The sequence below is a fragment of the Paroedura picta genome, chromosome 12 (genome assembly GCF_049243985.1).
Source record: "Paroedura picta isolate Pp20150507F chromosome 12, Ppicta_v3.0, whole genome shotgun sequence".
In the NCBI taxonomy this organism is placed as follows: Eukaryota; Metazoa; Chordata; class Lepidosauria; order Squamata; family Gekkonidae; genus Paroedura; species Paroedura picta.
In genome coordinates, this window is record NC_135380.1 from 12742948 (window position 1) to 12769113 (window position 26166).

The 26166-nt window shown below is 45.1% G+C and overlaps 1 protein-coding gene across 3 annotated transcripts in view; it reads right to left on the reverse strand.

Moving 5' to 3' along the window:
* ROBO4 (roundabout guidance receptor 4) overlaps positions 1 to 25841 on the reverse strand; it is a 66557-nt gene extending 40716 nt beyond the window's left edge. The window contains exons 1-8 of one of the 3 annotated variants that reach the window (XM_077305482.1): positions 25324 to 25841; positions 14046 to 14369; positions 6974 to 7131; positions 6059 to 6179; positions 4231 to 4369; positions 2393 to 2520; positions 1247 to 1377; positions 88 to 307 (exon numbers count right to left, since the gene is read on the reverse strand). In XM_077305482.1, coding sequence (XP_077161597.1) covers positions 88 to 307; positions 1247 to 1377; positions 2393 to 2520; positions 4231 to 4369; positions 6059 to 6179; positions 6974 to 7131; positions 14046 to 14369; positions 25324 to 25504 — 1402 coding nt within the window. In that variant the 5' untranslated portion in view covers positions 25505 to 25841. Of the gene's footprint in view, positions 1 to 87; positions 308 to 1246; positions 1378 to 2392; positions 2521 to 4230; positions 4370 to 6058; positions 6180 to 6973; positions 7132 to 14045; positions 14370 to 18256; positions 18560 to 25323 lie in introns of those variants that run through there. The other 2 variants (XM_077305479.1, XM_077305480.1) reach the window with 2 other exon arrangements.
* Between the last annotated feature and the right edge of the window lie 325 nt (positions 25842 to 26166).

A 26166-nucleotide genomic window follows, 5' to 3' on the forward strand; every position in this document is an offset into this window, starting at 1 on the left:
AACATTCACCAAGCACACACAGGCTATATAGGACAGGGAGTAAATCAGAATCTCAGAAGGCATTGAGTTCAAAAAGGGAGATGGTACCTTCTTCCGGGATCCAGAGATGTCTTGTATTGCTTTCTAAGCCATGGAGCTTCCCTGAATATGGTTGCACTTTGAATTCATACTTGTAGCCTCTCTCAAGAGCTGGAACAATGGCTCGGTGGTCTCTTGGGACATTCCATTCAGCCCAATGCGTGCTCACAGGAAACAGTGTGCGGTAGAGGACCATGTAACCGTCTATATGCTGGGCAGTGGGCATGACCTTCAAGACACAAGACAGACACCTGATCTCACCTCTGGCTTTGAGACCAGGGATATCAGGGGCAAAGAGAATCTGGTGTAATCAGGTGACACCTCTGAGGAGCACAGGAACAACAGGAGGGAAATGGGAGCAGCTAAATGCAAAAGCTGAGGTTTTGCACAAAGGTTAAATTCTGCATATTTTGGCAATTCCTGCATTGAGCAGAGGGTTGGACTAGATGGCCTGAATGCCTCCTTCCTATTCTATGATTCTATGAATTCAGTTCTGAATGTCTGTTTTTTTTAGCAATATTTGTTGCCAGTCACACAGAGCATTCTGTTGCTCCGTTAAGTTTTAAGTCCTGTTTTTGTTTGCTTTGTTAAAAAAAAAGCAACTTTTAAATCCCGAAAAACCCACAATCAGGGATTTTATATAAACCAACTTAGAAAGCAGACATAATGGAATTCTTGCAGTCAGATTTGAGAGAGCAGAATCTGCCTGATCATTTTTATCCTCAAGTGCATCTCGGCTCTTGAGCATCAGTGGAAGAAAGGACTGGGCCATGACTCCTCTAACAAGCCCAGTGTCCTAATAAACAGGGGAAAACACCACTGATTTCTTCTAGGTAGCTCCTATTAGCAGAGCAGTTTGTGCTTAAATTGCGCTGGCGTCTCCTCAGTGAGAACTGAGAAATTATATTTAAAGCTCACCAATTCAACTTAATCCTTTCCCCCAGTCCTCTCTCCCATTTTCTCCATGTTATCTTCTTCTAATATAATCAAGCAAATGTACTGTTTCATTGATTTATTGAATTTATATGCTGACTTTTCTGTTCCACTCACAGAAGAGTAAAATGGGATTTAAAATCATCTTCTTCATCCTCTGGAGACGACTAATTCTCCTTGGCTTTGGCTCTATGACAGGTTAATGCCATTTATATGCTTGGTATGTTTTACTCACCTTCCAGTGCAGGTGGGCGGCAGGAGCGGAGGAAACCGCAGTGACATTTGCCAGGTAAACCTTGATGTCCATCAGGTCCTTCAAGATACCTTTCGGCCAGTCTTGTTCCCCTTGGCCAGTGTCCAGGAGATCTAAAGGCCAAGAAATAATTTTTAAAAAACATGGGTCCTTGGAAACTTGAACTTCATCCTATTCAGGGGATGTGGGTAAGGTCTCGCTTTAGGGTAGGGCTCCTAAACCTTTTTCAGCCTGCAAGCACCTTTGGAATACTGATACAGTATTGGCGGACATAGCCATACAATGCCTGCCACGGGAGGCAAAATCAGCCCCAAAACAAGTGTCACCGCTTTCCATTTACACAGGGAAGGTCTTTGAGCCCTTGAGCCCTTGAACCCTGCACAGCCAATCAAATTTCCAATTGGAAGCCTTGCAGGTCAGAAGCCCTACCTGACCCAGCCTGCTTTCTAAAACGCCAGGAAAAGTGTCAGTGGGCATCCTGGGACCCATCAGATCTCAAACACATCAGATCTCATGAAGGCTTTTCTTCAGATCAACCTAAAAATAAGGTAAGTCGCCATCCAGTGGGACACCTGAGAAAGCAGCGGCAGAAGACTTGGTTTTTATACCCCGCTTTTCACTACCCAAGGGAGTCTCAAAGTGGCTTATAATCGCCTTCCTTTCCTCTCCCCACAACAGACATCCTGTGAGATAGGTGAGGTTGAGAGCCCTGTTATTACTGAAGAAGAAGAAGAGTTGGTTCTTATATGCCGCTCTTCTGTACCCGAAGGAGTCTCAAAGCAGCTTACATTCGACTTCCCTTTCCCACGACAGACACCCTGTGAGGTGGGTGAGGTTGAGAGAGCCCTGATATTACTGCTCAGTCAGAACAGCTCTATCAGGGCTGCGGCGAGCCCAAGGTCACCCAGCTGGCTGCATGTGGAGGAGCAGGGAATCAAACCCGGCTTGCCAGATTAGAAGCTGCCTCTTCTAACCACTTCACCCAAGCTGGCTCTCTTGAGTCCTGATGTAACTTGAAACTCTGCCTTCGCTGAGGATTTCCTGACCAGGGACCAATACATTGGCCAATGTGACCAGGGAATTAATCCATTCTGCCAGTCTGCTAATCCAGTCAACAGAGCTACTCACCTTGCACGTTTAAAGATGCCTTGGCAGAGATGATCCCCACCTGATTGTAGGCAGTACAAATATATTCCCCAGCATCAGACATAGTCAGATGGCGAATCTGAAGGGTGTTTTCTTGACTTATGCCATACCTGAGAGGGAAGGTACAGAATTCATAGCAGCAATTAAGGTTTTGCGCTTGCTTGTTCGTCCGTTCCTTGATAATTGTGCAACAATTCCTTGACCCTGCAAGCGTGAAAGAGCAACTGCAAGGGACAATTCTCACTCTTGTACCACAGCGGTGGTTGACAGAATTTTTACCTCAGCAGTTCTACTTACCCATTTACTTACCAAAATGGGGTTTAGATATAGGGAATGTAAGAACATAAGAAGAGCTCTGCTGGGTCAGACCAAAAGTGAATTTAGACCATCATCCCATCTCACACAGTGGCCAACCGGTTCCTCTGGAGGGTCAACAAGATGGCATAGAGGCTGAGGCCTTCCCCTTATGTTGCCTCCTGGCTCTGGGATTAAGAGGCCTAGTGCCTCTGACTGTGGAGTTTCCCCACAAGCACTATGGCTAGGAGACACTGAGATCTGCCCTCCATGAATTTATCTAATCCTCTCTTTCTATTCCTCCGGCCATCACTACATCCTCCGGCAGTGAATTCCACATTTTAACCACTCTCTGTGTAATGAAGGGAGGCAGGTTGACACTGACATCTCTGTTTTTAATTTCCCTTTCATAGACTCATAGAATAGAGTTGGAAGGGACCTCCTGGGTCATCTAGTCCAACCCCCAGCACAATGCAGGACATTCACAACCCTATTGCTTATCTACTGTAACCTGCCACCCTTGAATCTTTCTTCAGTGTTGTCCGTCCACTGTTGCCCAAACGTTATTTTTCCTTTTTGCAACTAGCAGTTGTATATCCCACTATGTTTTTTTCTTCTTTTTTCACGCAAAAGCTTGTGTTCTTTTCCATCTTTGCAGATATATAAAGCTTAAAGTTAACTCACGCATACCAAGATACAGAGAGAAAGCTGGGAGCCACCTGCTTGGCTGTGATAGTCTCTCACAGGTAAGTTTACCAAGGTTCCCCTGCTTTCGTGTTTGAGTATGTGTTAGTAAATGAAATAATTTTCAAGCTGGCGATGGAAAATGAACAGTTTATTCCACTACGAACAATTCCTCAAAATTCCAAAACATCAAAACAAACTCCTAGGTATTTTTTCGTTTTCGGTATCTTCATCAGTGATGTAAAATACTCTTTAACCTTTAAGAATATGTCCTCTTTAAATGCTGGCAGGGGCTCCTGGGAATTGTAGTCCATGGACATCTGGAGTGCTGCAGTTTGACTACCCCTGGCCTAGCATCTTCAGATCTGGACTGGCTGTCAATTCCACATTTCCCTCCCACAGTAAAAGCAGGCAACTAGGGTACCAATTTTGTCATAAAATCTTCTCAGAGAATCTAGACCCAACCACTTGCTAAATGCCTACTTGCTTGTTTTATTGTAAATTGGGGTTTTATGGGGTTTTACTGTATTTTAATGTTTTATTGTGAACCGTCACGGGGTTCCTAGGAAATGCGGCAGTATATAAATCAAAATAATAAATAGTAAATAAATATCAGCACAGCTTAATTAGGCCTTTCCACAATGACTGATCAGGAAACGGGATGAGGAACCTGAGAAGAGGCAGTTCTACCTGAGAGGTTTGGATCCCAGTGGGATGACTGGTGATAACCATGCAGCCTGAAAAATGTCTCAAGGACTTGGGAGCAATACATTCAACATGGCTGGTTTTACAGGCCAGGACACAACGCAGATAGAATATAAGCCCACAGCCAGTATACTCACCTCCCTGAGGGAAGCTCTCCATATTCTTTGTGCCACTGGACAGTGGGCATTGGATCTCCATGGACTCCACATATGAACTGGACAGTGCTTCCAAGTCTGGCCACAATGTCACTAGGTCTCCGAGTGAACACTGGCTTTTCTAGAAAGGGAGAGGCAGATGGTGTATTCAAATGTGATCATTCTTCAGTGGGATGGAAAATCTGGACAGGATGCCCAAGATATGTCATATTGTGCTTTATACCCTGGCCTTGAGAGTCCAGGCTGGCCCAATATTATCGGATCTCAGAAGCTAAGCAGGATTGGACCTGGTTAGTATTTCGGTGGAAACCACCAAGGAATGCCAGGGTTGCTACACAGAGGTAGGCAACGGCAAACCATCTCTGAACATCTCTTGCCTTGAAAAACCTATGGGTCACAATAAGTCAGAGGCAAGTTGATGACAAAACAACAGTTACGTGCTATGGACTCTGAGCATCAAAACCTGTCACCATCACCACTTGCATGTAAGTTGACTCATCTCCTTCCACATCTGCATCCCCTTTCTCATACCTTCCACACCTAGATCCAGTAAAATCGATAGAATCCCCAAATGCCCCCCAAGTTCAGTTCAACGAAACAAACTCATTATGGAGGTGAATAACCTCAACGATGCAGCCCTTTTGACCAAGGATTGGTAGTAAATCTCACTTTGAAGGCCTTCCATTATATTATTCATTGATGGTTATGGGTGTGGATGGCTTTAAAAGAGGATAACCACCCTGAACGATAAGTCCAGTAATAAATAAACAAACAATCAAACAAATAATACATGAAGTAGTGGTCCATCAATGGCTAGCCATAGTAGTTCAATAGAACCTCTATGTTCAGAAACAATAGTTACTGAAGGGGAAAACTATGAAGAAGCCCCTGTTTGCTGGAAGGGGCTCATGGGAATTGTAGTCCATGAACATCTGGAGGACCACAGGTTGACTACCCCTGCTGTAGACCATGTCCTGTTTGTGGTATTTCTGGAACCATCTGGCTGGACACAGTTAGAAACCAGATGCTGAGCTAAATGGCACTTGGTCTGATTCAGCAGAGCTGGGGAGAGGCTCATTCCACACTTTCAGAGTGCTTTTGTAGCTGGAGTGCATTGGAAGTGCCATATCCAACATGCGCAGAATGAGCCAGAGAGTTAGTCTCTCTCATGCGCTCTCTTTCACATCGTTTAGCATTCAGAACATGGCAAGAAACTTGTGAGATTCAGTTGCTAACATTTGTTTAAGTAAATACAGTTTCAACATCATGTAATAATTAAGCACCCAAGTGAAACAGGTACAGGTGACAGCAAATAGATATCCTGCCAGTTAGACAAAGATGGATATATATTTTCTAAATCTTTACAGATAGAGAAAAGCTTGCAGCAGGATGTGGAATGGAATGGTACATAACTCAACCATGTCTGATTGCATTGTTATAATATTCCATGTAAGCATTCCGCAACATTCAATGTAAACCGACCAGAGCCGTAGGGAAGGGCGGTATAGAAATCTGAATGAATGAATGAATTAATTGTAGAAGCTAAAGCAGGCTCAATACTTGGATGGGAGACACCTTGGAAAGTTCTGCAGAGGAAGTCAATGGCTTCTCATTTGCCTTGAAAGCCCCTTGCTGGGGTCACCATAAGTCATTTGTAACTTGGCTGCATGTACACATACAGAGCTTGTAGCAGCCTACTGTAGCATTTGTCCTGGTTTAGATTCCTCCGAACCAGCTGACTGGATCCATGCTGAGTGTTAAGCAAATAGCGTGGGAGGATGAGATGTACCATCACGGCTGGCTTCCTTACCCAAGACAGACACCAAGGCTGCTCTGCTTTCTCTCTCTCCGACTGGATTAGTGGCCAAACAAACATATGCTCCCGAGTCACTTTTCAGAGCATAGGCTACTAGCAGCTTTGCTCCAGAGGCCTGCAGAAACAAGAGTGGAAAGAAGATGTTGGAGCCTTGGATCTTCAATAGGAACTGCTGGGACATTTCTTCACCCAAAGAGTAAATAACACAGGGAACTGACTGCCACAGGAAGTAGTGGGGACTACAAGCAAAGACCGCTTCAAGAAGAGATTGGATAAACATATGGACCAGAGGTCACAGGGTATAGATGGAGCACTAAGTCTGGCCAGAGATTCCCTGCATTCTTTAATACGTTCTGGTCCTGCTGGTGGACCTCCTGATGACACCTGGATTTTTTTGGCCCCTGTGTGACACAGAATGTTAGACCGGTTGGGCCATCAGCCTGATCCACCATGGCTTCTCTTATGTTCTTATCTATCCTACTAACCTCATGAGAGTAGTGAATCCCACCGTTGAGTGAAGAAGTATTTATTTCTGCCTGCCCTATTTTTCCATCAATTATGTTGGCTGCCAAAATATTCAAATATCTATGGAAGAGAGAGAAAAAGTTCTCTCTATACACTTTCTCCCCCATGCATAATTTTATAAATCCAATGTCTTTACTTTTCTTTTCTTCTTTCTCTAAGCTGAAAAGCCCCACACTCTTAAGATTTTCTTTGTAGGAAAGGTGCTTCAACCACTGAATCATCTGGGTTGCCACTTTCTGTTCTGCAGCTGTTGGTGTACTGTGACCATTTGTGTATATTGGTGCTACGCCATCTTTCCTCCTATGTCATATTGCATTTGGCCTTGAAATAATAAGTACAAGTCTGAATATGACAAAAAAAATGCTAGTACAGGCTGTCAATTACCTTGTAATGCCCACTTTCCTCACTTATGGGGATTCCATTCTTCTTCCAAGAGATTTTAGGGTCTGGGTGCCCCTTAGGGGGAATGCATTCTAGTGACAATTGCTCTCCGCTGGTCACCACTGAATCTCTGGGATGAAGCCGAAAATCTTCCCGCAGAGCTATGAGGAAAAACAATTTTTCAAAAACTCACTCAAGGGAATGGTCACCATTTCTGCCTAAGTAGTTCAGCAGTGGAATAGGCTGCCTAAGGAGGTGGTGAGCTTCCCCTCACTGGCAGTCTTCAAGCAAAGGTTGGATACACACTTTTCTTGGATGCTTTAGGATGGTCTGGGCTGATCCTGCGTTGAGCAGGGGGTTGGACTAGATGGCCTGTATGGCCCCTTCCAACTCTATGATTCTGTGATTCTATAAGTAGCAGGAGGTTTTTAAGGTTAGTAAGGGAATGAAGAATGTCTTGGGGGGCTGGAAGTTTTCCGTCCTAGTTTATGAACCCTGCACGTTTTTATGTCAGAACTGTCTACTTATTATTATCTTGCATAAAGACTGATATGTTTGTCCTTTCTAGACAGCAGAAGGGCACCATTGGCAGGGGGTGGCATATATCACACTGGAGGTGGAGCAGGTGAATGAGACCTTGAGGGTATGTCTGGTCGGTTATTAAGTTCCTATGCCTCCATAAAACCTGGTTTAAGGTCATTATGCCCCAGTAAATCTGCCAAGTTTTAAGATGTCATGAGACTTTGAGTTGTTTTAACCAGTACTAAAACTTTGAATGCCTTTGTGATGATTTTGCTGCCATCTCAACCCTTCCTTCTTCCAGGGACTCCTCATTTCTGCACTAAGGCTGATGTGGCACCTTTAGGGTAAAAATAAGAATCACATTTAACAGAGGGATGCTATTAAAAATGGCATTCCAGTGTTGGTGTTTTCCACTCTCATTACAGGTAGAAACATTTTGTACTCTGACATCATCATATGTATTTTCTCACTTGATCAACTGGCTCAGCCAGCGATGGAAGAGAAACACAAACAGCAGATATCATGCACAGGATATGTGATATTGTCCAATATCAGGGCTCTGGAATTGGACGCCATTTTGTTACATGCATTTTGTCTTTGTTTAATTTCTTTCTCTTTGCCTTTTTGAAACTTTGTCTTGGGAACTATCCAATACTATATATTTTCCATTTCCTTACTTTTCAAATTATAGCTCAGGAAGGGCAGGATGTAAAAATTAAGATTATTATTATAGGGCAGAATACTGATAATTTGATAAAATCCTTACAAATTCTCTCTCTCTTTCTCTCACCTCAGCCTACTCCCCCAAGTTCTCGCTTCCCCTTGCTCTTCTTCAACTGTTTGTTTCCAACCTGTCTTGTCCAATTACGTCCCCAATTGTAATCCTAGGAGATCCCTGGGTCCCACCAGGAGATTGGCAATCCAGTGTCTTTTGTAGGTGAAATTTTTCTGCATGCCTAGGGATTCCCCAAATTTATTAAGAAGAAGAGTTGTTTTTTCTCTGCTTTTCTCTACCCAAAAGAGTCACAAAGCAGCTTACAATCACCTTCCTTTCTTCTCCCCACAACAGGCACCCTGTGTTGTAGGTGAGGCTGAGAGCGTCCTGATGTTACTGCTCTGTGAGAGCAGCACTATCAGGGCTGTGATGAGCCCAAGATCACCCAGAAGGCAGCATGTGGAGGAGTGGGAAACCAACTTTTATGTAGCATCTTCCTGGGAGCTTCAAATATAAGCCTCATTTTCAATGGCATGCCTGGAAGTGCAACCTGGAAGTGACATCATTGCAGCCAGGTACTGCTTTAGCATTCGGCCCAAGCTCTACAGTTTAACCATAATGCTGGGATGAATGCTTCCGCGTCCCCTGATGTGCCTTTGCTATGTTGGCACAATAATACTTGCCGCTCCACCACCACCCCTCCCCAGCATTTTCTCCCTACTGTTGGTGCAAGTTTCTGTTTGTTTTGATTAAAGGCGTTTCAGGGTATGAGCGAGCCTTACTGCAAACAACCTCCTATTATTATTATTATTATTATTATTATTATTATTATTATTATTATTATTATTATTATTATTATTATTATTATTATTATTATTATTTATTTCCCGCTTCTCCCGACAAGCTCGAGGCAGATCACAACAACTAATCCCATTAAAATTCCCATTAAAACATCAATCTACTAACATGACGGCTAAAAATCCCATCCCTCCCCCAATTATCAAAGAGGTGAAGAGGAAAGGATAGGGGAGTAGCGTACACTCCAACTCCTGGGGGGGGGGGGGAGCGATGTCCCTGATTCGCCAACCCCAGCCTCAACCATAGACCTGGTGGAAGAGCTCCGTTTTACAGGCCCTGCGGAAAGCTGACAAATCCCTTGCAGGTAATGCTGGAAAGAAAGGAGAGTCTTATGCAGTATCCAAAATGTGCACTTTCTACATGGCTGAGAACCACTGGAAGGTAAAGTTATCAATTGCCTGGACTGTACAGCAGCATCCCCCCCCCCCCCACAGCCCTACCTGCTTCTCCCAACTGTGATAAACTGCACAGATGAAAGCCAGTGCAGTTATTTTTACTTGGCCAGCACTGGAAGGGCTGCCGTCATTTCTCAGCCAAGCTGAAACAGAACAATTGCCCTGATAACCTGAGCCGGGAACAAAGTCAAGAGGGAAAGCCCCGGGAGAGCGAAGGAGAAAGGCTATTTCTTTGCCGTTCAGTCTTTGCCTGTTTCCTGTATTCATCCCTCCTGGAGGATGTGAATGTTTGGTGGTTTAATCAAAAACTCCAGGACGTGAGTCAAGCGCTTACAGGCTGCAGTCTGGAGACATTGTACCTTAGGATGTTATTGCTAGGTATTTTTAAACTTTAAAAGAAATCCAATGGTTTCTGAAAATGCGCACACAGAGAGAACGAAAGACCGTGCTTTTCTTCACAGGCCCGAGATGCAAAACCCCCCACAGCTACCCAGAACAAACAAAACAGGAGTTTAATAGCACTTCAGAGACGAATGAAAGAGTGCCATTGGACTCCTACTGCAGACTAGCGCAGCTATCCATCTGGAATTGTCACCACTGCCCGGCAGTCATCATGAATACACAAGAAACTTGCTGCCCCAACCAAGCAAGGGAAGACGATTCCGTTATGCCACAGAGAAAGGTTTCAACGTGGGAAAGAGTGCAACTTATTCAAATCCCTCCCACCCAGCTGTCTAAATCTGGGCCTGCAAAAAACTTTGCCTGCCCCTCCATAAAAAAATGCCCAAAGCAGCTCACACACGTAAAACATAGAAATTGCCAACATAGGACTTTCTAGTGCATTTTTGGATTATTTGGAGGTGTTTGGTCCAAGGCGGTAGGAGCCAAGGGCTAAAATCAATGAATGTCAGCAGTTCTTCAAATGACTGTAGGTGTATTTGCCATGCAGTGATGACTATTGAAAGTTTTCTCGGACTGCTCTGCTGGAACACTTGGGAGAGGGACTGTTTCCGCATTAGGGATATAGTTGAGATTTGCATTTTTCAAGAGTTGCGGTTTTTGTCCATTTTTGCACTGAAATTTGCCTCTTGAGGCACAGGCTTGAATTGCCCCCTCACTTGCCCCGCAGCAAAAGAATCCCCACAAAACCTGTTTGCATTTTTTGAAGTGGGGCATAATTCAGAGCTACCAAATACAGACATCTGCGGGACCGCCTGTCAGCCTATGCCCCCCCACCCCCCGCAGGGCCTTGCACTCCACGGGTACCAATTTGTTGGTCATTCCCCGCCCCAGAGAAGCTCACCTGACCTCAACTAGGACCAGGGCCTTTTAGGTCCTGGCCCCTACCTGGTGGAATGAGCACCCGGAAGAGCTACAGGCCCTGCAGGGGATTTCAGCATTCTGCAGGGCCTGTAAGATGGAGCTCTTCCACCAGGTCTATGGCTGAGGGGGAGGGGGTAGATTGATGCCCCCCCCCCCGGAAGATCTGCCACCATTTTTTGGAACAGCTTTAATGGTGGCCAGGTACCACTTTGTGCGGGCGTACCTGTATGGTATAGTTTTTATTTAATGCCACACAGTGTTGTATTGTTTATGTGTTTTAATGGGAAGGTTAATTGGGATTTTATGTATGGGGGCTGTTTGTAACTTGCCATGGGCCAGTTTGCTTGGAGTGGTGGGCAATAAATCAACAACAACAACAACAACAACAACAACAATATGTGCAATTGATGTTTTCCCCACACTGCCATTTTGAGTTGTTTGAGAACATCCCTTTCCTTGTCTCCTGCACCCTGTTTATATATTTTTAAATGCCACAACGTCTACAAAAATGCCACACTACTCTTTCCGACAAAGGGAACCAAGCCAAAGAGCAACTCTTCTGGAACTGAAACAACACATCAAGCATCTGACAGTAGAAAAGGCAGCTTTCCTGCAAGGCTTTCTATCAGTTCAGAAATCCAGTTCTGGTGCATCTCAAACTTCTTTATTTTCCACACACGTACGTCAACAACAGCAGGAAAAAGAGCCCAAAGCGATTAAAATGGTATCTGTGAATTTGGTCAAAAGGATTATCTACCTGGCTGACATATTTTTGTATCTCCTTCTGCACAAGAAACAAACAAAACAAACGCATCACGAAAACAGAGTGTCGGGATTGGTGGTGGTATAAACAGCTCCTGCCTCAGCCAACTCCAAAATGGCCTGCACTGGATGGTTGTCAAGGCAACTGAGTCTTGAAAGCACCTAGGAAGGCCGCATGCCGATACCCGCTAACTCCATCGCAGCTATTGTTGGCGTGAACTGAATTCATAACGGGGCACGTCACTATGGCATGCAAGGCAGCGAAGGGAGCCTGGGCTTGCTTGAGATAGTATGGAACTGGAAAGGCAACATCTTCCCTGAGGTGGGTGATTTGGTACTAAAGAGGCTTCTGCTTGAAATCCTAAGCACATGATGATGCCTAAAGAACATTTCTGCAACTGTGCTGCCATGGAAGGAGGAACCAGCTAGCTGTTAACAAGCAAAGCACCCTCACCACCACAGCTGTGCGAAGCAGGTTGAAACTCTCTCCCTGAGAAGCTAGTCTGCCTCATGAAGGGAGTGCTTATATCAGGGGTAGTCAAACTGCGGCCCTCCAGATGTCCATGGACTATAATTCCCATGAGCCCCTGCCAGCAAATGCTGGCAGGGGCTCATGGGAATTGTAGGCCATGGACATCTGGAGGGCCGCAGTTTGACTACCCCTGGCTTATATAGTCAAGGGCTGACCAACAGGATACCCCTTAGAAATGCAGCCTGGTGTGGTTCCACCCAGAATCCCGTCCCCTTGGTCTCCCGCCTTGTACTGTACTACATGCCAATCATCTTGCAAGCATTTTCACATCTGAAAGCCAAATGCCAAAGCATGCTCCCTCTCCTGCTGATATATCTTGTTTACTGGCAGACGGAGAGAGAGAGTTTGGAGACAGGAAAAGGGAGGGCCCTCTCTGGAATTTGCCTCCTGACACACCTGCTTCATCGCCGGACTTCCAGGAAGAGAGACTATTGGCGAACATGGGCTTGAAATGCCCATCCCCACCCTCACCCCCGGTAGCACACCTCATATAGCGCCGCGTCTCCCCGAACGTCTTTGCTTGTATGAATATTTATAGCTGCCAAACGCTGATGTGAACCTTCACTCTGGGCCAAGGGAGTCTAACGTAGCCGGATCATTAATGAAGTGTTAATTGGAGAGTCTCTGGACCTGCATATTGAAGAGGGTTTTAATTGCACCAGTAATTAGTGCTCTACAGTCCTACAAGGGAGACATTGTCAGCTCCAAGGTGAGGAAGCGGATGAAATCCAGGGGTGGGCACTGGCATGGTGCTCAGCATCCCCAGTGGTAACCCAGCAATGGCGTGTGTGGGGTAAGAAAGAGGGGAGAAAGAATGAGGAGAAAAAGACCACATGTCTTCCTAATGGAGAGCAACAATGAATACCCTTTAGAAGATCTCATCTTGTCAATACGTTCCTGGTGGTCGCTCTCAATGGGTGGGTGGCATTATTTATTCCCTGCTTCTTTGGCATGCAAGAGAGCAAGAAAGAGCACTAATTGAAATAAATGTCCTCCTCAGTCAGCTCAATTCACTACCGGGCAACAAACGGAACTGTTTTCCCCCAAAGAATTTGGATTTTTCCAAGCCCAGATCTAAATTCTTGGCACTGTACGCCTGTGAGTGAAGACTAGCATGAGGAGCCATTCAAGTTCATATTTCAGGCTGGTCTCCGTGAGTCCCTGGTACTTGTGAGCTGATGGCCAATTTATACAATTAGATAAGCAGAATAAGGTAATTTGGTAGAAATAATTAATTTTAACTAGATTGTAAATGTTTTAATTTTAAAATGTATATCATTGTAATGCCCACTCTGTGCGTTGTGGAAGGATACAAATAAAATTTGGAAGACGAAGAAGAAGATGAAGACAAAGACGAAGAAGAAGAAGAACGCCAGGCTGTTTCCTTCATGCCGTTTTAGTGATCTTCACACTTGACAAGATGGTCAATATGGACCTTGGTGCGACCCAGCAGCTTGTCTCTCCTGACCTTTGCCCCATATCTTGAAATTTGATATCTTGGCCCTTCACAATCCATGCAAGAATAATGCTTGCCCTCCACTCTATTTGTCATATTGACTGGCGAAGTTGTAGACCAATACCACCCAATCTGCTATCAACATATCAACATACACATCTCTGAATGTTGAAATCGTACAATCCAGGAAGAGGATGTGGAATGGAATGGTATACCTCAATCTCACCCAATCTCAGAAGCTAAGTAGGGCCATACTGGGATGGGAGACCACCAAGTAAGACTCTGCAGAGGAAGGCAAAGGAAAACCACTTCTGCTTCTCACTTGCCTCAAAAGCCCTTTGCTGGGGTCACCATGCCAGTTGTAACTTGACAGCACCTACCGACATACATACAACACTGGAAAAACTGTGCCATCTGTACGTTTGATTAGTCTCAGAGAGGCTTGCCAAAACTGATCTGCCCCACTGCAAACAAAGGAATTCCGTTCCGCAAGATGATGCCCAGGCCTTTACCTGCTACATAGAGAGAGGCGTTCTTGCTCATGGCGGTGCCCAAGTGGTTTCTGGCCACACAGTTGTACACACCCTCATCTGATTTGCCCTTCTTCTGGCTGAGTTGGAGGAAGAAGAGGGACCCATCAGGCAGGAGGGTAGGCTGGGAGGTAGCATCATCTTCAGTGGTTTTCACGCGCTCTCCATTGCGATACCACTCGATCATGGGAGCCGGGTTTCCAGTGGCACGGCAGTTCAGGGTAGCAGGCTGGTTCGGACCAACCACAAGGTCAGAGGGGTGATCAATGATCTGTGGCGCAAACTCTTCAGAACGGGACTTGGAACCTGGGAAAATGAAGAAATGAATGAACTAGATTTGTATTTCCACCAATCAGCTCAACCTACTCACACACTTCAAATTTAGGCTTTGCATTCTTCCACTCTCTGCAGTCCAGTGGCTGGTTCTCTCACCATGGTGGCACCAAAACTACTTAGTAATAATAACTGATCCAGGAAGCTCATGGTTCAAATCTTGTCTTGTCCATGGTAATTGTCTCAAACGTGCAATATGGTCTTCCTAAACTCATCTCTTTCCTATCTATAACACGGGAAGAATGATACCATCCTACCATACCAGGTTGCTATATAAATTACTGAAATAAAGGGTGAACAACCTAAAGCAGTAGATAATGCTAATAACAGTGATAACAATAGCAACAAAAAAATCTTTAGTGATACTATCAGTATTAGTATGCTTTGGGCTGATCCTGCGTTGAGCAGGGGGTTGGACTAGATGGCCTGTATGGTCCCTTCCAAATCTATGATTCTATGACAGTAGAACTGTTAGTCTGTGATCCAAAACATGTAAGCCCCATTGGAATTTACTCTCTACTAAGTGTGTTTAGGGTTGCAGGCTTAATCTCCTTATCTCAAATCCCGCACACATTAGGTGCCTCTTTATCTTTCTGATAATACTGAGCTGCTCATTTCCCAATTTAAAAAAAAATGAATACAGTAAGGGCATGTGTAGACTTCCACCTCCAGTTTAAGGAACAAAACACTGCTGATCTACGTCTCCTGAGAATCCAGCCCACTCTTGTTGCAACAAACAGGAATTCTCTCCAAACTTCCTATGCAAAACTTCCTGACATTGTCATCTCCGAGGGGATGGAGAGGCACAGATTTCCAGCCACCAAGAATGTAAAATGCAGGCCACAGGGTCCTTGAGAGCTTTGCAGAAAACATAGGCAAAATATTTCAACAGAAGCTGCTTTTCAGATTCCCCAGACATTTATATTCTGCTGTCTGACTTGGTAGATCTGGCAGACTGGGGAGGGGGAGGGTTAGGATGGGGGTTAGAGGTCTGGGAAGGGAATTATGGTTGTTTTTATATAATGTTATTGTATGTTTTACTTGGTTGTTAGCCACCATGAGACAGCAGGACTGGGAGCAGTGGCATATAAATATAATGAATAAATAAAATAAATAAAGTATGTATAGCTATGGCAGATAGGAATGGACCGAACGCCACAAAAACTCTTCTCTTAATGCCCAGTTATATATGAACTGTATAACTATACAAGAATATATTACTATTCCAGCTTGGTGCAGTGGTTAGGAGTGCGGACTTCTAATCTGGTGAGCTGGGTTTGATTCTGCGCTCCCCCACATGCAGCCAGCTAGGTGACCTTGGGCTCGCCACAGCACTGATAAAACTGTTCTGACCGAGCAGGAATATCAGGGCTCTCTCAGCCTCACCCACCTCACAGGGTGTCTGTTGTGGGGAGAGGAAAGGGAAAGCAACTATAAGCCGCTTTGAGACTCCTTCGGGTAGGGAAAAGCGGCATATAAGAACCAACTCTTCTTCTTCTATATAGCAAAGCTATACAGGGACTAAGACTTGCCCTCATTTAATCGTATTAATTGATATTAAGCAGGACTGGAATGGTATCCTCAGTTAACTCACAGTCTGAATTTTGCATTAGAAGTGGCATTCCCACCTAGATGAGCAGCAGGAGGGAGTGTGCCTCTTCCAAGATGAAGCAACAGGGGGGGAAGCAGGATACTCTGCAGAGACAATTTGTTAGTCATTCCAAATACTGGAATTAAAGAATCACTAGAGAAATTCCTCTCACTGGCATAAAAACAGTCGATTTGATAGCCCATTCCATGCAGGAAGCATGATATAAGAAGAGAATGAAAGGTGGTTATTTTTAGGTCCTCCATTGTCATGTGTCACATTGTGTTTGAGAAAAAGAATGTACATGTGTGCCTCTCTGAATCGTTTCTGGCATTTCCAGCTTTTGACCAGTTGTTTCTCAAGACACAAAGCATTCCTCCCGTCCCTTTTGGGATAAGTGACTCATGTTCCCACTGATCGCTCTGGACAGCGTAGATTCACAAGCCTACTAACCCAGACCGGAGTCAGAATCGGTTTAATCCCACTGAAGTCTATGCTGGTACCAGGTATTTCTTACTCCTTCCCGTTGGCTCAGGTGAGCAGTACTGGGAGCAGAGCCGTTCACAGAAGGATCAAGGCACATTGGCTTCAGCAGCTGCCTGCTCATCCCTGGTTTTATTCTGGGTCTACAAAGTAAGCTACACCAAATCCCTTCCCCTTGCACTCTGAAAAACTTCTCGGTTTGAGGGAGGAAGCAATCAAAGTGGCTCTTTCACTATGGCCCATTAAACTAGGCATGGTACTGGAGTCCTGGGACTCCCGCTCCAGATGTGTAATTTGGCCCTAAAAGTATCAACAGAGGGCCCAGTTTGGACTGAGGCTGAAACTCTAGGAGGAGAGGGGTCAACAGTTCCTCCTGTGCCCCCTTCCTAATAGGAAATGCCTCCCCCTTTCCAGAGGCTTCAAACCCCAGGGGGGGAAAACGACATAGGCTTTTTTCCCTGCTACCTACTGGGACTTAAAGCGGGGATGGCTTTGTCTCCGTTTGAGACCTTGGAGAGTGGCTGCTGCTACAACAGACAATACCCAGGGAGGCATCAGTGTTCTAAGTGTGCAAAAAGGGGTGTTTGTTCCTTTAACAAAGAAGCTGGCTTTTGATGGTTGCTTGAACAAATCATCATCATCATCATCATCTCCTGTCTTTCTCACTTGACTCAGGGCGGGCACCATCAGAATAAAAGAATACAAATATAATAAGTATATAACAAATTAAAAATTAATTAATTAAGTTTAAAATTATTCAAATACATTAAGATATTGTTGTTAGATGCAAAGTCATGTCCGACCCATCGTGAGTCGCGACCGCATGGACAATGATCCTCTCGGCCTTCCTGTCCTCCACCATTCCCCGGAGTCCATTTAAGTTTGCACCGACTGCTTCAGTGACTCCATCCAGCCACCTCATTCTCTGTCGTCCCCTTCTTCTTTTGCCCTCGATCGCTCCCAGCATTAGGCTCTTCTCCAGGGATATTAAGATATAAGTATGCCTATTTTGCATTTTCAAACCTTCTGAGGGTTGGGTGGTATTTAACGGGTGGAGATTGGATGTTTCTCAAGCAAGGAGCAATAGGAACAAGAACCTGTGGCTACTCTAAAGTTCATGCAAGGAAAGTTGTGGAAAGCCTCTCCTTTTATTCTGGTAAATCTTGTAAAAAAAAGCAGGGACAGAGTTTCCGGAGTAAGTCTCTGTTTTGAGTTCTTCACCAGACAAGGTCTTGTATGGTTAATGAATCATTCCCACAGAATGAATCTTTTCCACTAATATGCGACCAATCTCACTTGCTGCAGCATCCACCTGTGCTCCATTCATAGTATACCTGTAGAGTGTTCCACCAGGTTTGCCAGGCCGGGGCCAGAGCCGAAAAAGCCTAACACTCAAGACTTGCTATCTGAAGCAGCCTTATATCAAGACACACCATCAGTCCACCTAGCTCACCACTAAGAAGTAAAACTGGCCTTGGCCACAGCCAGGGCCTTTTCAGTCTTGCCTCCAAACCAGTGGAACGCTCTCTGTGATGACATCCCAGTAAATCCCTAAATAGGCACAAGCTTGAGTGTCAACTTAATCCCATTGATTTTACAACCAAGTAAATATGCTTAGGATTTGCAACCCAAGAACCCAGAGGAAGAGGGCTCCCCTCAACAAAAGCTTCTGCCAGTACCAATTCATCTTTAAAGTGTGACTAGAGTCTTTCTTCAGCTACCGCTTCAAAATGCCTCTTCCACTTGGGGTGATCCTGCTCTGCGGATCTCCTCCATTCTGGCCACTCACCTTCCAGTAAGAGGAAAGCTGCCCACACCAAGAATCTCTGCAAAACGATGCGCACTCCGGACATGCTTCTCCTGTTGCTCGAAGGGCTGCTTTAGAGAACTGAGGAGATGGACTTGACCCCCGTTGCACTTTTTCCCCTTTAGGAGGAAGGCCTTTTGTTTCTGGCTCCAACACACAGAAGAAGGTTTGTCAAGTCAAAAGATTTAATTAGCCTGTTCCATCCTTCTTGGAGAGCTCCGAAGGGGCTGGGCTTGCATTCAGGGGCTCTCTCTCCTCCAACTTCAGCAGGAAAGTATGGCTGCTTCAAGCACTCACATCAGCTTTGAAACAGGAAGCGTTCACCAGCTTTCCTGTTTCCTACTACATCACCAGAGCCCTGGAATCCGGCCCCTCCTAAGTCAAGGCAAACAATTCTCCGAGCACAGGAACATTCATTTTTCTATCCCCTCACTGCCTTGCTGCTCCCCTTCCTTCCATTATATCTATTTCACCCCTTCTCTATGCGCGTAGACAATGCTCCAGAAACATGAAGGTATTTCCTGCTTAATTGAAGAGACGCAAAGGGACCAAGTTTGACTGAGTTCTCCCAGAAGCACACATACCCACAAGAATTAATTTTTGTAAAGGACATGAAATAAACTCTTATCCAAACAGAGCAATGTGGTACCTTCTGGTGAGGACCAACCCAAGAGCCACAAAGGGTGTATAATCTTTCAAGCTCTGAAGAACTCTCAAGCCAGTTGCTGAGTACAAGAACAAAAAGGAGCCCCAAGTTCTGCAGAATCTTAAATGGGAATCCCTTGTCAATTTCATTAGATTTCAATTGCCCTTTCCTTTTTGATCCAAATAGGAAGGTATTATAAAAGTGCTGTTTGGGGGATTTTTCTATGGGCCGACGAGGTCACCTTCGGTCTTTGCCTATATCTCAAGCAGAGCCCAGCCAAGCTTTCTATGTATTGGCAGAGGAAAATAAAGCAAAGATCTCACAAAATCAGCAAGCGAACTTCCCTGCTCTCTGAGTATCAAACAAAGCAGTGCTGCGCTATTAATGCCAGAGGATACCCTTCTGTCCAGTTCATTCACATTTTAAAGCCCATGTGCCGTTTGATTATCATGCAGCAGTTCAGAACTAAAGCGTCCCAAACTGCAAAGTTCCTGACCTGCTATCAGAACTGAGAAATCCAATTCCTATATTTGGTAGAATTGAAGAATTGACACAGCAAAGTAGCCACAATTGGCACAGACGTTCCACGGACACCAATGTGTATATACGTCTTTAGCATGCAGTTTAAAAATGGGTACTGTGCAGTGTACCTATTTAATAAAGATTGCTAAAGGATACGTAAAAGGGGGAGAGGGGACTTGGTCCCCTTATGAGTACATTGGATAATGCACTTTCAGTGCTCTTTAGAAGAAGATTTTTCCAGCTCCGTACAGGGATATCCAGCCGCAAAAGCACATTGAAAGTTCATTATCCAACAGGTGCATAATGGGCCTTGCTTTCATTTTGGCCATTGTTTGGAAATCACCAGGCCATACCTGGGGAACTGAAGAGTCCTGCCTATATTTCCATAGCTTCACACGGTGTTAGCATTTGTAGCACATATATGCACATTACACAGAAATATATTACACCCACTAGCTCAGTACATGAGAATAACATCTGAAAGCCCACATGGTTCCGTGGGGTTAAGAGTGGCAGACTCTAGTCTGGAGAACTGAGAGGCTGGGGGAGGACATGATCGCTGGTTTTAAGTATCTGGAAGGTTGTCCCTTGGAGGAGGGCAGGGAATAGTTCCTGTAGGCAGCAGAGAAGAGGACCCGCGGTAATGGGTTTAAACTACATGTAGAACAGTACCAGGTAGATATCAGGGGGGAAAATTCCCAGTCAGAGTAGTTCATCAGTGGAATGGGCTGCCTAAGGAGGTAGTGAGCTCTCCCTCACTAGTGATCTGTAAGCAGCACTTGGAAAGATACTTGGATGCTTGAGACTGATCCGGCACTGAGCAGGCAATTGGACTAGATGGTTTATGGCCCCTCCCAAATCTATGATTCCTCCCAAACTCTTTATCTTATCCTTCTCCTTTCCCAAGATTCCAGATATGCATTTGCAAGTGTAACCAACTATAGAAAGTCCTACGGAAGCAAAAAAAGCCTGGTAGGATGATTTGGAACAGAGAAAGAATGGGTAAATGTTAAAATTGTTTTTTTAAAGGCTATTGGGATTTCATTACCTGCTTGTGTGCAAAGTTTAGCCAGTCCTGAAGGGTTTGCATATGCCACGAACCCATGGACTATTAAACGAAAGATAGAAAACAAAGGGACAAGGCTGTTTGCCCCTCCCAAAGCCTGATTCTTTTTAGCTGCATGCCGTAGATAAGAAATGAGCTTTCGCACAGGGCTGCCCCGTGGACCTGCCTAAAACAATTGAGTTCTGCCCCCCAGATCCATTTCAAGTCTACCTCTGAGCAGGCCCAGAAGTATTTTATTTCAAAAGTTGGCAGTCCTGATGCATAACAGTGACAAAATAGGTCTCCATTGAGTTTATGTTTGTGTTTCTGGCATCCGTCAATTCAGGCAGCTATCCAAGAGGGAGGCATTCTTGTTCTGCCTGTATAATTCCAGACATTTGTCAACTCTGTCATTAGAGAGGGCTATGGAGAAAGTGCAACTTTCCAACAGCTTCTCTGCATTTTCCCAAAATTTTGCAAGGAATATTTCCAATAGGCTGGGATTAGAGAAGCTTGCTTTCAACTTGCCTTGAGATTTGGGCAAACCCAGAGGGATTCTATTCATTTTTTCTTCAGGCAAGAGATGTTCCTTGCCTCTGCTCTTCACCAGAATGCTGCAATCTGAGTTAGAAAGTACCTTCAGTTCCAAAAGCAGTTTACTGTGTTGGAAAACCCGGATCCTTCTTGGGCAGACAGAGCAGCTTGCGCCATCCTTGGGGGGTTCCTAGTATTATTCTTCAACAGTGCATGGTTACAGTATAAAGCCTTGCAGATCAGCATTGTTCCCCAAGGAAGTGCAGCTGGACAATAGGAGGATGTTGCACAAAGGGCAGGATGTGTCGGGATAAACCTAAACACAAATATGAATGAGGAGATGCAGATGGAACCAAAAAAGGGCAGAGTCATACAGCAGCCTTTCTCAACTTTTTTACCATTGAGAAACCCCTGAAACATTCTTTGGGCTTTGAGAAACCCCAGAAGTGGTGCAATCATGCAGAATATGGTTGGGAAGCAGAGCTGTGGACACCCCCACCTGGGGCCCCTCCCCTTCCCATCCCCTCCAGCAGTGGGTGGGTCGACATGACCATATATGATCCTATCACCCGATAAATGTTTAACAAATTTTAAAAGTATGTAAAATATTAATTCACTCCCGCCCATTCAGGAAACCCTTCCAGGGCCCTCAAGAAACCTCAGGGTTTGACAAAACCCTGGTTGGGAAAGCCTGTCATATAGTAAAAGGCCTGTGCAGAACTAGCTATTGTGTCTTTTCTTTTCTTTTTGACATTTGAAGGTTTTTATTACAATAGACACATTATTTCTATTTAAATGTTTATTTATATGATATTTCGATTTTTGTTCCGTTGTGTTGTACTTCTAATATAAGCTGCCCTGAGCTGTTAGGGAAGGGCGGTGTACAAGTATATAAATAAATAAGTTTTAAACAAATCTCCCCACAATCTCCTTCTGGATCTGTTGTGCCACATCCATTGGGAAACTGTTAAGAACTCACAGAGATGCAATTTCTGGACAGGTCTCTGAAAGAAATTTCACTGTGAACCATGAAAGATGTGAACAATAACATCGTCGCATAGACACGACGAGAGACGAGTGGTTTGGAGCTGCAGTATGCACACAAAGCCATAAGGTGGCACTTCGTAGTTAGCACAAGAATCTCAGCCGCTCCTTAGTAGGCTACCTGAACGGCATCCCAGAGATGTTGCACCCCCTACCTGGGGCACCTGGAGGTTCAGCCTCTCCCCGAGAGACAGGTAAGTCTGGATAATGGAGAAGGAGCCAGATTCGGTGGATTGGCACATCCGCAAGGCATTTTGTGCCTTTCCAGTCATCACAATGATAAAAAATAAGCAGTACGAAAAATGGGTGATCAGACACGGACATATATGCCTGAAAACAAGACAGGAGACTTAAGTGAAAATATCTCAGTAATCCACCAATGGCCTTTGGACCAATGTCGTGCAAGTCAATAAAACTACAGCAGAGTAAAAACTGCTTTTGACAGGAATGCAGGTTGTCAGGGATTTATGTATTTGCAAAGTAAGCTGCAGTTTAGGGCTCCAGGTTATCAGGGGGCTTGAAAATGTTTTTAAATGACTGAATTACCATTTTTTGAGTAATCCCAAGGCTTTCCTGAGGTGGTACTCACAAGAACTAAGTACCAACACTCTGCAGGGAATCTCCCTAATCATGATCCTCATGCTCACCCCAATGAGCCACAGAAAGAGAGAGGAACAAGCTAGCATGGATCTGAAAAGGGAGAGGGGGGATCGGTGGAATCTTATATATGATTACTGGCACCTTTTTAACAATCAGGTAATGCTATGGAGCCTCTTAAATGTCACAGTTCAGGACAGTCTTTTCCAACCTTTTTATCATGGAGGAGCCCCTAGAATGACTTTTCAGGTTTTGAGGAGCCTCAGAAGTGATGTCATCTGGCCACACCTCCCTGTCATGCCCCCCACCTGAAGCCACATCACAGGAAGTGACATCACCACCGCATTAACAGGCAGACTCACAAAAACATTATTTAAGGAAGGTGTTGAGTAGAAAAACCTTCTCTTTAAAGATCTGATCCGAATCAGTTTTATACATTTCTGCCACCAAAATGTCCATTTTCCAGAAACTTCTAACATGGGACATATAAGTGCTCCAAAATGGTAGCGAACCGTGTCCCTGGTTCGGAAAGTAATACCTCTGCTGTTTTTCTCTACCCGAAGGAGTCTCAAAGTGGCTTACAATCTCCTTCCCTTTCCTCTCCCCACAACAAACACCCTGTGAGGGAGGTAAGGCTGAGAGAGCCCTGATATTACTGAAGAAGAAGAAGAGTTGGTTCTTATATGCTGCATTTCTCTAAACTCAAAGCAGTTTACATTGGCCTTCCCTTTCCTCTCCCCACAACAGATACCCTATGAGGGAGGTGAGGCTGAGAGAGCCCTGGTATTACTGCTTGGTCAGAACAGCTCTATCAGTGCTGTGGCGAGCCCAAGGTCACCCAGGTGGCTACATGTGGGGGAGCGAGGAATCAAACCCGGCTCACCAAATTAGAAGTCCGCACTCCTAACCACTACACCAACAACCTGTGCACAGACATAATATCCTCCCTACTGGTCTATGTACTCAAATATCCTATTTCCCACAGTGGCCAGCCAGATGTCTACAAGCAGGGCATGCCCTCTCCACATGATAGATCCCCAGCCTCCACGCTGCCTCTGAACATATTCTTTTGGTCGTTTTGGCTCATAGCCACTGACTCTCCTCCAAGCACCTCTTAAGGGCCATCTCTGCTCAGGGCTATCACCATTTCCTTTGGAATTCCCTTGAAACTATTTCTGCAGCCACCCCATCTTTACAGGCATTTTTTTAAAGTCATGTAATTCATCCCAGCTGTCATGCCCAGCTCTGGGCATCAGGGCTATTTGCAGGAACAGAAGATGCTGAACCACTCCTCTTTCTTCTGATAATGGAGCTCAGGGACTTACGAGCTGGGAATAAATAACGCCGAAAAACAAAAAAAAACAATCAGAGCGTTTGAAGGTTCAGCCTCAAAATCCAAAGCAAAGGCAGAGAAGAATAAAGGGCCGCAACTGTTTGTTCATTGACTTTCAAAGCAGAGCCGTGACCTCTAGGAAATGTGTTAGTGAATAGTGAATGCAAGGGGAGGGGAGGATGGTCCGGGGACAAAAAAAAAAGAAGAAAAAATCCACTAGGCAGAGGCTAGTCCTCTTTGTTCTGCACATTATGATAATGACACCTTTCCTTTCCTGTTATTCTGTAGATACCGGTCATTATTTTGGCGCCTGGAAATAGAAAACTTGGCTTTAAGGGAAATTCTATACAGGAAGGCGGATTGCATTAACTTAGCAACATGCATAACCCCTCTCTTGCCTGCAAAGATAAAACAGCTGTTCATGCATTTTCGGGTGTGATGGAGTCCACGTTCGACTCATTTGCAAGTTGCCTGTCGATCACGGGCTCCAATACATCTTTGCAAACCCACACTAAAATCTAAAGGAGTAACACAAGAGGTGCGCTCCCCACTGGATAATTGGTGCTTGGTTTGACTACCGATTCTCTATTTAGGTCTTTAGAGCCAGTTTTCCATCTCCGGTGGGGACCAAATGAAGGTCAAATCAGTCTCTCCTCTGTCATTCTGTCCTCAAAACAACTCTATGAGCCAAAGGTTGCCCTTCAAGTTTCCATGGCCGAGTAGGGATTTGAACCTGGCATTCCCAGATTCTTGTCCTTCACTATGGCCATAACATGACACTGGCTCTGCGCTGCCTGACTCAAGGCACCAAATCTTCCAAACTTCTTTTGCTTAAATTGTAAGATCTTTGGGGCAGAGACTATCTTGAAAGAAGCAGGAAAGGTGATGGCACATCAAGGTAAGTTCAGCATAATCAAAAGATCTTTGGCTCCCCTGATCATCTTTGATTACTTTTCCATAATGCATTTCCTTTATCGTCAACCTTCCACGTACGCCGATTAAAAATAAATGTCCTGCTTATGCAGAGCCTATTCCACCGTCTTACGTGACAAAGGTGTGTCAGCCTCTTGCCCTACAATCTCATTTCCAGCCACCATGAATGGACGGATATGGCATGCCAAGAAAATTACGGACGCCACTCTTCCCCCTTCCCGCTGACACATTTCATTGGACGCTCTAAAATCATCCTCCCAAATTCTGCCCTGAACATTGACAATGCACCACACAAACTCCAACAAGTGTGGGTATACAGGATATTATGCCCATTGGCAGGACAGTTTTGGTGCCTGAGGATCTGACACGATTTGGTAAAAAAAGGAGGTCCTTACCTCTTAGCCTGTGCCTTTGCCTAGGTTGGCGGTAGTGCCGTAGCTGCCGGGTCGCCCTGCTCAGCACCTGCGGCCCCCTCCTCGCTTGCTCTGCCAAGCAGGTGCAGCGGCACTGACATCTCTGAGCCCCCCAAACCCAAGGGAGGGATGCAAACCTCAGCAGGAGAACTCCAAGTAGCATCCTGCAGAGAGAGAGCGGTCTCCAAGGGGGAGACGCTGGCTTTGAAAACACTAACTTCCCTCCTGTAGCATTCAAGGAATCCAAAGGAAACCTTGTCCAAATGCCCAAGGAGCCTTGGGGGCAGGTTTCATCCCCCCCCTTTTTTCCCCCTCTGCCTGCACAGCTCTCTCTTCTGCTTAGCTCAAGCCTCCTGTTTGGGAAATTATTTGGAATTTGTTATTAAGCATGTTTTCCAACTGCTTTTGTATTTTCCCCCCTTCTTTTTAAACTTGGGGAACAATGGGGGAGGAAAGAATCTAGGCCCCATGCTGGGAGCAGTCTGCTTTCTCTGCACCATCTGTGACATCAGAAGGGGGGGGCGCATCTGCACCAAGATCTCTCTCCTCCCCCCCCCCAATATTGTGAAGAACTAAATTAAATGATCAATGAAAAAAAGGGAAAATGTTCTTTGTGGCTTCTCTTCTTGAAAGACAGACATTTCTCATTTTAACCCTCCTCCCCCTCCATCCTTTCTGACTCCTTAATAAAAAAAAAAACCCAAACCTCTCACTTCAGCCCCCCCCCTTGCAAAATGCCCCCACTTTCCCTTTGGGAGCAGGCAAGGAGTTGAGTTCCATCCAGCCATCCTGGGGAGGGAGATTGACTACATAAAAGAAGGTTCC